This window comes from Bolinopsis microptera, chromosome 6 (assembly GCF_026151205.1).
Source record: "Bolinopsis microptera isolate Bmic1 chromosome 6, MBARI_Bmic_1.0, whole genome shotgun sequence".
In the NCBI taxonomy this organism is placed as follows: Eukaryota; Metazoa; Ctenophora; class Tentaculata; order Lobata; family Bolinopsidae; genus Bolinopsis; species Bolinopsis microptera.
Window position 1 is genome coordinate 3530198 of NC_087077.1, and position 12937 is coordinate 3543134.

Genomic DNA, 12937 nt, shown 5'->3' on the forward strand with positions numbered 1-12937 from the left:
ACAGTCAGCTCCTATCTTGTAAGAATAATTTGATATATATTTTGCAATATCTTCAACCATTTTCCTTCAGACTAGCATGGATAACGCACTCGCAATCCTCAAACAAGAACCTCTATCTGTCAGATGTCAAGTCAGTAATTCCCATCACTAAAAACATTAACCAAATTTTAAAAATGGCTTTTTAAAAAGACACTTTATTAACTTTAATAAATCTACTACATAGCAGAGTGATTAGTAGCACATGCTAACACCTCCCCAACACCTCCCTAACACCTCCCTAACACCTCCCTAACACCTCCCTAACACCTCCCTAACACCTTCCTAACACCTTCCTAAAACTGAACACCTCCCTAAAACATCCCTAACACCTAACACCTCCATAACACCTCCCTAACACCTTCATAACACCTAGCACATCCCTAACACATCCCTAACACCTAACACCTCCCTAAAACATCCCTTACACCTAACACCTCCCTAACACCTTGATAGCACCTTCCTAACACCTTCCTAACACCTTACTAACACCTTCCTAACACCTTCCTAACACCTTCCTAACACCCTCCTAACACCTACCACATCCATAACACATCCCTAACACCTAACACCTCCCTAAAACATCCCTAACACCTAACACCTCCCTAACACCTCCCTAACACCTTCCTAACACCTTCCTAACACCTCCCTAACACCACCCTAACGCCTCCCTAACACCACCCTAACACCTCAGAACCTGACGGAGCTCCTGCCCACCCTCCCTATTAGACAGCTCCACATGTACCTGCCCCAACTTCTCTCCAACATATTCGGCTACGACTCAACCCCCGGCTGGAGACTCTCATCTCTTCACTCTAACTTCCATCCTACTGATTTTAAAGCTATCAGAGCCTTCCTCAAACCCAATGGAGGTAGGTCCAGCTTGATAGTATTACTAATATCTAGTGTTGCGCTCAACATAACTATTAACTAACCTAAGATTATTGCTATAGGATGATTCTAGAAGCCCTGGTACCTGACTGCAACTACCTACTCTCAAGTGGTCGTCACAGCAACACATCTGCACTGCTCTGCAACCTGACACAAAAACAACTCAAGCTAAATCGAACTATCACAATAGTCCATCACTTTGGGGACAGCAGTGTTCACCATTATGATACTTTACTCGCTAAAAGTGGGGTCAATGTTAGCGAGGTTAAGGAGTCTGGTAAACTGAAATACAGTGAACTTAACTGTCTGCTACACACTCCACCTGATCTGGACAATAATTTAAATAATCCAGAATGGTTGAAGAAAGTTGAAGGAAATCAGGTTGTGGTGTTAACTGAGATTCACTTGTTACTGGGACTGGGTTGTCAGCTGAAAGACGTTGTTATGTTAGTTCAGAGGTTGCTAAGAGACAGTCTGATCGTCATAGTAACATCACGTGACTCCCCAGAAACCAAGCAGTTGAACACGTATCTTGAGAGTTTGTTAGGGAACTGTGTGTCAGTGGATACTCTAAACAGTGGCGCCAGTAAGGAGGTAGATGGTCACATGACCAGGCGGAGTATGGGCGTGGTAAGCACGGGACTGTATAAGGGGTCTGAGAGGGGACTTAAGGTATTCCCTCTGGGAACTGCCCCGGGGACTGTGTGAGTGGAAATGGTGGAATGCAGGATTGTTTTAGGAGTTTTTGTGACTGGGACTTGTAGTTTTAGTGCTTTCAAGTGTGTTTTACTGTTTAAACTTCGATTCTTCCTTCCAAACATCTTTGATCTTGTTATGTGACACAACATAGTGTAATAATTATTTGATCGTAAATTACTTTACAAATTGGTCATACCATCACCCTTTATATAACAAATTTTTCTAAACTCTCTCAGTCGCACGATAGCTAAATTTAGCCTATTCCATGAAATGAAACGTAGATGATCAATATTTCTAGATATTGAAACTTTTGCATTGTTATATTGCTCGATCACTTACTTTCTCTTCCAACTTCAGGCTGCCTGTTCAAAGCTCTGCAATGTTTGGAAAGCGACAATTCCTCTCACTTTCTGTTTCCTTTTAACGCTCTACCCCCAAACTCAGTTGCTCTGCTTAACGACAGAGCTGTACCGTCTCTCTACAGGTAAATGGAATCATTTAGGTGCGGCATGAAATCGCGATATTATGCGATTTAACAAGTTTTCTGATATTTATTGCAAAATTACACATAAAAATGCAGAAAACCTACGGATTGTCTGGATATCGATAGTATTACTTGGGATAATTAATCGAAAATTCCCTGACCGATTATTCATAGGTTTTTATCCAATTTAGTCAATTGATTCTAAAAATTAAGCCGCAACCATGCACTATTCGACTTAAACTAGGCTAAATCAAGATGACGAGTGCTTAATTCACGATCACCTTCAAAATAAAAACGTAATATAAATAACCAAATAACCACTACCCGCCCCCCCCCCCCCCCTGACCTAGTGCCTCTCAGGATGTTCGTGAACGTGGATATAGAGTCGAAGGAGTTGAGCATGACTGCATACCACTACTACTTCATGTACTTCACCTACTTCCTGATTCACCCTCCCCCGGGCGTGGTCTGGCCTGCTAGTCTGGCTGATGTGCTCTATACCCAGCTGGTTGAGGACTACCTTCACTTCTTCTTACCACCCGGTACTTTATTTCCACTAATTTTTTGAATTTATTACTTGATGGAAGTAATTTCTTAGTTGTGTACATCGTACTTAACTGATGGTAGCATTAAGTTCATCAACATACCCTTAATAAAACTTCTCCCCGTAGGAAACAGTATACCAAACTTTGGAGCAGCTCATCCTATCAACAGATTCGTACCAAACACCTACTCTCTATCTCAAGCATTTGCGGAGATCATGTTTGAAATGTGGCTTAATCAGAGGGGAAATGATACCAACAAAGTTGTTCTTTCTATCGATCAAGTGAGCGCTTGTTTGCAATTTGAACGATACTCACTAATTCACAATAAAATACAATCCTGCAATCTGCATTAGAATGTGGCTTTTTATTACGCTTGTAACAATCTCACATATCTATTCCAAACTTGTTGTCTTTCACAGTTCACTTTCATTCTTCATCTATTTCGTTGTCACCAATAGCACCAAAGTCGCTCACTCATACCCTGGAGAATGGACTCCTATGATCACAACAACAAGGATTTGCAGGTCAGTCAGGCATTGGTTCACAATCCGTTGAAATCTCTTGAGGGAGACCTGCGGGTTCTTTATCTTACTTCAGGATAGGCCCAGTGGTTGAGTGTGTCCCATATTTTAAAACCTTGCCTAAACGTCCGTTAATCTGATCCCAGACCTATGTTACAAATCTGTTTGTTAACCAAACCAAACTAATCACACCAAACCAATATTACTGTTAAGTCTATAATCCTGATTTCTTAACCGCTCACAATTACTCACAATTACTCACAATTACTCACAATTAATCACAATTACTCACAATTACTCACAATTACTCACAATTACTCACAATTACTCAAAATTACTCACAATTACTCACAATTACTCACAATTACTGACAATTACTCACAATTACTCGCAATTACTCACAATTACTCACAATTACTCACAATTACTCACAATTGCTCACAATTACTCACAATTACTCCCGACACCAGGTACGGATAATCAGGATGCTGGTGAAACACACGCACCGGTTTGTCTACACCCCTCACCTGGTAAAGGACCGGTACACGGAGGATATCACCAATTATATATCATCCTCATTCCAGAGCAACACCTACCAGGTGGGTCATCCTTCGAGATATGCTGCTTTTATACACTATCGACTATCGAGTCTTGATACTTAAGTCAATATAAACTGCATTATGATAATCTTTTGATTGGATTGTTCTGAGCTGAGTTTTAAAAACGGATTAACTTTTCGTTCGCTGTCTTTTTTATTCGCTGTCTTTTTACTCGTTGTTTTGTCGAATTAGTTTTGTACGTGACAATCCCTGATATGCTAGCTGCTGAAAAATAAAACCAACAAACATTTTCAGTTTCTAACTTACCACTTTGCTACATTTTCACGTGACAATCCCTGATATGCTAGCTGCTGAAAAATAAAACCAACAAACATTTTCAGTTTCTAACTTACCACTTTGCTTCATTTTCAGTTTCTAACTTACCACTTTGCTTCATTTTCAGTTTCTAAATTACCACTTTGCTACGTGGCCACTGATATCGAGTTTTAGAGGTTTGCTGGAGACATGGTTAAGTTACATCCAACCCTGGAGATACACCTCTATTGTCCCTGGTACGGATATTATCACTTACATAATACATTTCTTAACATTACGACGTACATATCATATATAATAATATATAATATTATATAATAATGCTATATGATAATATATATATATATATAATAATACTTCTTATTATTATGACGACTAATATTTGGCGAAATTTGAAAATACTCAATCGATTAAAAATTGGATTATTGAACCAAAGCATAAAAACTTAGTAGCGGTGAAGTAGATTGGTTTTAATAAAGAAGCGAAAACAAACTCCGCCTTAACATGACACCGTATCTGTGCAGGTCCCCTTACAGACAGCAACATATCAGAATGGCAGAACTTTATCCGGGACAACCTGCCAGCCTACTGCAACTTGCTGGACCGGTGCCTCAGAAGAATGTCTCACTCGCTTATCTGCAGTGGGAAGAATGTCACGTTGCTGTCACGTGTCCTCAAAATATATTCCGCCCCACCTCTGCTCAGGTTTGAATTTTGTGGCTCCTTTTGGTTTAAAGTGATAGCCGTTTGATATCCGAGAGAGTTCTGACGGCTATGAGGCGCCCAATAAAAACATATGGGCTATTTCAAAGTATAATTTAAACATTTGCAGCTAAAGTTATCTCTAGCAAGAGCTGTGATTGCTCCAAACTTTTAACCGAGTGAACTACACTTCAGGACGATATGTGAGCTGGAGAGAGGGAACACCCACAACATTGTCAACGTGTTTACGGAGGGGGAGGCAGCTCAAGAGCTGCTCGACAAACTTTCCGGGGAGGTAAAGAAAGTTTTTTTGTGTAGTAGAAGGCCTTACGGGTATTTTCTGCTCGATACGCTAGAGAGTTTAGTTCCACCTCCCTAGACGTATTTTTGACCGTAGCATTGAGTTAAAGTGGATCTGGGATGATTGGACTGTTTTCTTCTTGGGCAAAATCGCAAAATTAGGCCAAAAAAACCATGCAGCTGCACAAGATTGTATCAAAATATAGCAACTCCCCCTGTTTTTCCCTCTGGTAAAGATTTAAAAAAGTGGTGAAAATTTGTCCATTTTGCGTGTACCATTGTGTACTCGTACACTAGTGTGGTTTGTATGTTTCAGTCTAAAAAATCAGGAGATAAACAACAAGAAATGTGTCAAATGTTAGAAATCAGAAATGTAACTGACGAAATTTTCTTCAGATAATGCACCTGGAAAAGCAGCTGTCAAAGAGCACTCCCTCAGTCGGTCAGAGTGCTGCTGCTTCCGGTCTATTCGGCTGGATATCCGAGGGTAAAGCTTTACAATAATATTATCAGCTTACAATATGGCACATTTTTTATTGGAATTAATTATGTCACTCGCTATTTAACAACAAAAACCTTGAGTTACGCTCGAAAATTGATATTGTTAACAGCTTATATGTGGGCAAATTTACTCAAGTCTAAGATCCACAATGATGGTAAAGAAGTTATAACTTAGGTGCTATATGAGTAGATAAGATGTAGTAGATAAGATGTTATCTCTCTGTAAAGCATTCTCTTCAGGACTGTGGTCACAGCCAGACCAGCAAGACGCACAGCAGAAGACAGTGGACGCTCTGCGCTCCTCTGTCTCCCAGCTTCAGACCATGTTCTACATCAGCCCGAATATGGAGACAACTAGCACGTGCCCAAGTGAGCAGAGTGGACCTGATTATGTCACCGACGCTCTTCACAGACGCAGACTTACTCCACAGGTTAGCAGCATGTTAATCATTTTACAGATAATTTCCATTAAAGCCCGGATCACGGTGTTCTGATCGCCTGAGGTATGGGAGTTTGGACTGTAATTGTTCCTAAAATTGTGGTCCAACTCTATCTTTAACGTGATACGTTAACCAGTCATGTTTTGAAAGATGGCGATTTTGTTTGTCAGTTTTGACTTGGGGAGGGGTTGAATTTATTAAGGGATTGATTGATATGATCATAATTATGCTAAATATTACATTTTTTCTGTATTCCCAAAGTTTTCTTTCGCCTTTTTTTCTATGGTCACTATATTATATATTATGTACAATATAATGTAGTGTATATGTACAGTTTTAACTAATTGCAACACTACTGATCTATTACATCTATTGAGTATTATGTTATCCAGTTATGGGATGAAAGTGCTTAGCCAGGTATAGTCCACACCCTGGTTCTATAATATGAAGGAGATTTTTTAATTCTAATGGGAAAGCTCGAAGATACAAACAAACGTTCACCATTCAACAAATTATGAATAACTAAATTTACAATACATATTCTTAAAGAGCGGCTCTCTTATAAATGGCCATTGAATAATATCAAAATAACATAATTTAAATTTGCTTCTTTCCTTCTTTTCGCAGATATACTATACAGTATACATATCCACCGATATGAAAATCCACCGAATTTACCAGTCATATTGCAAAATTCTACCCAATTTTCCTTCCAGACTGTGTTTTTGTTTGCAAAGTAAAATAACATTTAAAATTAAAAGTATTGTGGTATCATATCTGTCGATATGAATAGGTAGTTAGTTAGAATAGGTAATAAGTATCGTAGCACGGTATCAATCATTTTGACAGTACTTGTTCGTCCAGGTACATGTTCGTCCAGGTACATGTGCGGCAGACTTCTTTAAGATAGTTAAAGGACCTGTACCAGTCATACTACCATCATACATAATGCCATACCGAGGGGACTCGAGATTATGAAATAGCCATCTCTACAGTCTCTGTTTCATTAGTTCCGTTATACCCAGTACAGTGTACAATACCCTGTACAGTGTACAATACCCTGTACAGTGTACAATACCCTGTACAGTGTACAGTGTACAGTGTACAGTGTACAATGTACCCTGTACAAGCACACATATATTTTTCCAAAAATTTCTCCTTTAGAGCTCATACCGAATGGAATCATATTCAAGAGGTTGAAAATATTACAGAATTTAAATCCAAGCTTAGTGCTCACATGTGGGAGAAAATTCTGCCGAGTGGCACTGATTCAGAATCAGATGCCTCATTGGAGACAGTTCAATAATGTTATGTCTGGTCATTATGTCTACCAGATCGACGTTGCTAGTTTTCACTTCCTATTTGTAGACATGGTGGTGCGCACGTCTTTTTGGCGCCCTTATCGATGCGTGATGTATGATTGGTGGCTATTGAATGGTTCTACTTGAAAATTTTAGGCTCTGCATTTCATCTCATCTCGTTCCATTATTTTCATAATTCATAAATATCATATGCTTTGATTGTTAATTGACTGGATTGGTAATTTATTTTATTGGCGGTTAACTTGATTAGTAATTAATTGTGGGGGTATATTCTGATTTTGGGTGGGCCCATGCTTGTGCAGGAGTTGTATCTGTGTTTTGGTGACCCACAAGTCATTTGATTAGCCAAACTTTCTCTCAAGGTACATTTCGTAGCTTATTCCATTGTGTAATTTGTATGTAGTTGATTGATTTAAAAGATTTCAATCAAAAAAATTACAACCAAAGTATTTGAATAAAACCACCTCGCTATGGTCGAAAGTGAGTTCATGATGCTTCTTTCAATGTAAAATAGGAATGATAAAATCATTATGACATATACCCTGTCAGAAATCCAAAAGTTGACTCTGCGGGTTTTATTATTATTATTATTATTATAAAACAGGATCTTACCGACAAAAATGATTCTTAAAAATACCTTAATGCGGTAAACTGTACCCTTGAAAAAGATTTTCCCAACATCTGTTGCATGCAGCTATATCTCTAATTTCGTTCAATTCATGCAAGTTGTCCATTTGCAAATTTCTACTACTTAAATCACTTCTTAAAACCGATAACAAGTTCATTCTAGGTCTCCCCAATCTACCAATGAATAAATTATCTGATTCAATAGCAAAAGAGAGAGCCGTTTGGGCTGGGGTGTTCTCCATACTCCTGAGAATGTGTCCAAACATCTTCCACCGCTGGTGTTCAATACGCTTGGATAACTTTTCAACTTTGCACCTTACATACAATGCTTTGTTGCTTATCATACCTTTAGGCCATTTGATGTTTAAAATGGACCTGAGGTGTCTACGATGGAGTGTGTCCATTTTCTCCATGGTTGCTTTCTTAGGACTCCAACTATTTGAGTTGTAAATCAATACAGATACAACTTGAGCATCATATAACCTCAGCTTTCTTTCAAGGGAAATTTTCTTACCGGACAACCATACTTTTCCAAAGTTCTTAAAAGCAATCTCAGCTAGGATTCTCCTTCTTTGAATGTCCTTCTCAGTACAGAGTAAGGAACCTAGTGACTTGTTACTTCGCCATGGTTCGTTATTAGCTAATGGCTGACCGTTTGTGGTGGGTTAAAATAATGGCGGGTTAAAATATGACGGAATTTCTGAAATACCGCCGAATTTAACCCGCCATAATTAAAACGAACTAAGATATGTAACTATGGGGGTCATTCATAATAACTAAGTATTTCTTAAGTAAATACTCGCTAGTAATTACTTAGATTTTGTCTCAAAATCGGTATTCACAAAGTTTGAGCATTTACTGCCCAGTAAAAACTAATACTCAAACTGAATTCATCGTGAGTATGGCTTACATTCAAGTAAATACTCACTAAAATGCTCTCAAACTAGCACTCAAATACTCAAATCAGTATTTTAAGAAGCACGACAGGTTAATTCAGATCTTTTGTTTGCCATCTTATGCTAATGGGAAAACACCCAAATTCGGATGTACATTGTACATCGATGTATCGAAGGAATGTGAAATAAACATTTTCGAGGGAAATTTGTGTCGAGTACATTCGACATTCGCACATCACGTACCGCATATGTCTGTGATGGAATTTGTGATATCGCAATCTTGAAATGGCGGCAAAATGACAACACCCTTGACTCCGAAGATAATTCAGAATCATTCTTGATATCTATAATGAATGTTTCGTGTGCGATATTGTGTCCCCTACAGGCAATTTCACGTCCCTTTTACAGTGGTTTACCGTGATTTACTGTAGTTTTCTTTTATCCACGGTAGTTTCCCGAATCCCACCGTAGTTTGTTTTCACTGTTCAACCTATTACAATCATCTCGGTACGCAATTTTTATCGCTAGTCCTAGCCAAAGCTTTCAGAGAGGTTTTTTATAACTATTTTTTGAATTGATGACTGATCTGCGTTACTTGGCTCCTGAATGTCGTGGGGACACCATTTTTAGCTTTAACTAACCGTAATGGTCGCATCTATATTGGACTTACAAGGAAGCTTATACTCTAACGTGTTTATTTTTCTGGGAAAATTTGCAAAAACGTCATCCAATCGGGACAAAATATATTAGAGCTTTTGTACTGGCAGTGAGGAGTCGTCCCTGATAATTTGAAGTGAAAATATAAATTAGAAGGGAAGTTATTGACGTTAAAAGTCGTTGAGCAATAGGTAGAGAAAATGAGAAAGGTGAGAAAATGATTTGAGAATTTGAATTCGGTTCTCACATTTTGAGCATGAGTTTTGATCATTTGCTAACTTTATGAATACCAATCTTGAGTTACTTTATGAATACCGATTTGAGTGCTAGTTCCAACTCTGAGCATTTACTAGCGACAAAATACTCAGCCCAGCAAATACTTAACTTTACGAATACCAAAAGCGAATTTGATCTCAAAATCTAAGATTATCTCACAATTTGAGTCTGAGTTTTCGTTTATGAATGACCCCTTATAATATGTTTCATTGGAGGTGGTTTCTAGCATTCAATCGTTACTGTTTGGTCAGAACAATTCATTTGCGATAACTTCGTGTATCAACAACTTATCTTTTGAAACGTCATTTTTAAAATGTTGGTATTATAATAAGCAGACCTTATCGGACCTTATCTGGACAGACATTAAATGAACATTGAACAGACATAATTTTAAACGGACATTATTATGAACGCTAGCTGGCATTCAATACCATCAAATTTTTTTCTTTTTTTAACGTTATTTTATTTCAGCAAATAATTTTTAAATCCATTTTTTATACAGTAAGTAAGAAAAGCAGTCGTTAAGCAGTAAAAATGTTTAAATATGTGTACATGATCAGTGATATAACATATCATCTTCAACAAATGGGTTTTCGTGCATGAAATAGTCCTTAAAAGGTGCTCAGTATACAGGTCCCTTAACAAGAGAGAAGAGGATTGGGTGGATTTCTTACAAGAATCAAATCAAATTTTCATAGGTAGTTGGTACTTGTGACTAAAACATTATGTATTCAATCTTGTTTTACAACCAGTGGACTATAAATTAAAAATCCTTATTTCCATGCCATAATCCGAATGATAGATTTAAAAAGTACATGAAATGAAATGAAAAATAGTTAAAAAATACTTTACCCTGCATCAAATTTCAAAATAAGTAAAATACAAATTTGATCGAATCTTAAGTTCAATTAGCACTACTATAATCCTGTAAATTTTTAGTAAAATTTTAAGTAAAATATATTAGAGACATTTTAGCATTTTAGCTGTTAGTAAAAATATTCGCCTAAGATATAAAAAACTACATTTAATGATGATCTATATATATATAAATTATATTTGAATTTACATTGTCACTCCTAATTTAATATAATATCCTGTTTAGTTTTAAAATTATCAAAGTGGTTAAATTCTGTAAATTCTTAATAATATATATTGGAGACATTTAGCTACTGGTAAAAATTTATTTTGAGCATGGGGGTAGGGTTATGATTCTTTGGAGTTCCCAAAGCCCGCTATCATCATCTAAATAGTTGGATCCGACCATAACTTTGTGATTGCCTCTCTCATCCTTAGCGTCGTCACAGAATAATTGTTGACCCATCTTTTGGAATTGGTTGATTATCACATAGTACCCGTCACTGTGCTCCTTAATTTCCCACCGTTCCTTATTCTTACCAATCGCCATTGGTCTAAATAAAGCCATATGATTTTCAACTTTTTTCCCCGGTTTATAACAAAACAGCACTTTGATGCCCTGTCGACCTTCGGGCTGAATCAAATAATTCCCGTCAATTTTTTGTGACGAAAATCATCAACTAAATCATCTCCAAGAAATAACGGTCCGCCCCATTTTTTGTTGAATATCTTCACAGTTCCCCAATTTCCATTGGTACATTCGCCTCCAGCTCCGCTAAATTCTGCTGGTGCAAAAAGTTGAGTATTCAAGGGTGATGGCTGGAAGTCACCTGAAGTGTAAATAATGTTTAAATCCTAAAATTAAGATGGCTTAGTTTAACGTGGACTTATGTGTGTGCTACAAGTACAATTCATAACTGCGAAAATAGCCGCATTTAGTTTTAACGTCGCGAAAATAGCTGCAATTTAGTTTTAACGTCGCGAAAATAGTGGCATTAAGTCTCTAACATGACCATTGACCGTGGTTGTTGACCTGGCAACCTTACCGGACTGAATCACTATGATAACAAAACAAAGTACGCAAGTTCATTATTAATCTCAATTAGATAAGATTTGTGCCCAATTTTTAACACTGTATTTTCCATCGTTGCACATTTGAACATAAGTAAAACATATAGGGGAACACAACAGTTCAGACCAAATTGCACTATTAAAAAATGCTTTTAAAAAACTTCGTGAATTTTTGTTTTCAAGAATACTAAAATAACCAATATTTGTAGTTGGAGTTCAGTAAATCTCGGCAGATTTTAGTCATCAGGAATTACTAAGTCGAAATAAATAAAAGGGCTGAAACTGAAAAACGGGATATTAGAGTTTCATAATTAATTACAGTACAGCCTTATCGATTTTCACAGAAACTGCACCAAAGGCACATTTAAGATCGAACCGATAGCCTGCTGTGCTATTAATGCTTTTCATACAAAGTTACAACAAAGTCTTCATGTTATGGATCCTCAATAAATGCTATTCCAATCATTGGGCACAATCATTTTGAGCCAATAAACAATTTTTAAATTTTTGCTAATTAGCTAATTGATAATTATCCAATTAATTGATTATTTGACGTAAAAATTGTCTTTACAAAAGTTTTTCTTCCTGATAATTGAACACCCTCGATTAATTTGCAACCTTTTACGAATTACGATGTTCTCAACTAAAAATATTCGGCAAACAAGAAAGGTGGTAAAAAGTGGTAAAGTGGCAAAAAGTGGCCTTAAGACACGTGAAAAAGTTTGGAAAAGTTGGTCAGCCATAAAGGGCACCTAATGGAACTCAAAAACGTCAAAAATCCTTTGTAAGCTTTGTGTGTCGACAGATCGATTTTTTCAGACGGATTTGTCTGTACTAGTTGGCTGCAGCAGTCACTACAGCTGATTAGTGGCTCTCTAATATTATTATCTGTTTTTGACCCGTTTATGAACACATATCTTTTCGAAATATTTGCTTAAACTAACACTAGTACACCCATGGATCAAGAAGTAGAGAATTTTTGTCTTTTTACATCATTTATCTATATGACTGATATGCTAAATGTTTGCACTCGGGAAATAATTAAGTGTAAGCAGTACCTTCTTTTAACTGATTAATGGCACCTTCAATCTAAAAGTCAATAAGGTGACTGAAAAAGAGAACTGAAATTTCGATACTTGTTTCATCAATAAAAAAAAATTAAATTTCAAACTGATACATTTGTGACTTTTTGATGATGGCTGGCACATAGACATGTAGGAATTAGTTTAAAGACACAAC

General features: G+C 37.1%; 1 protein-coding gene across 2 annotated transcripts in view; it reads left to right on the forward strand.

The window, feature by feature from the left end:
* The first annotated feature begins 11 nt into the window (after nucleotides 1–11).
* The window catches only part of LOC134817294 (sphingomyelin phosphodiesterase 4-like), a 71240-nt gene continuing 58314 nt past the window's right edge, over nucleotides 12–12937 (forward strand). Inside the window, exons 1-12 of one of the 2 annotated variants that reach the window (XM_063826426.1) lie at nucleotides 12–130; nucleotides 731–908; nucleotides 1984–2110; nucleotides 2471–2652; nucleotides 2782–2936; nucleotides 3114–3179; nucleotides 3647–3775; nucleotides 4179–4287; nucleotides 4576–4756; nucleotides 4949–5048; nucleotides 5450–5540; nucleotides 5795–5985. In XM_063826426.1, coding sequence (XP_063682496.1) covers nucleotides 77–130; nucleotides 731–908; nucleotides 1984–2110; nucleotides 2471–2652; nucleotides 2782–2936; nucleotides 3114–3179; nucleotides 3647–3775; nucleotides 4179–4287; nucleotides 4576–4756; nucleotides 4949–5048; nucleotides 5450–5540; nucleotides 5795–5985 — 1563 coding nt within the window. In that variant the 5' untranslated portion in view covers nucleotides 12–76. The remainder of the gene's footprint in view (nucleotides 131–730; nucleotides 909–1983; nucleotides 2111–2470; nucleotides 2653–2781; nucleotides 2937–3113; nucleotides 3180–3646; nucleotides 3776–4178; nucleotides 4288–4575; nucleotides 4757–4948; nucleotides 5049–5449; nucleotides 5541–5794; nucleotides 5986–12937) is intronic. The other variant, XM_063826428.1, reaches the window with a different exon arrangement.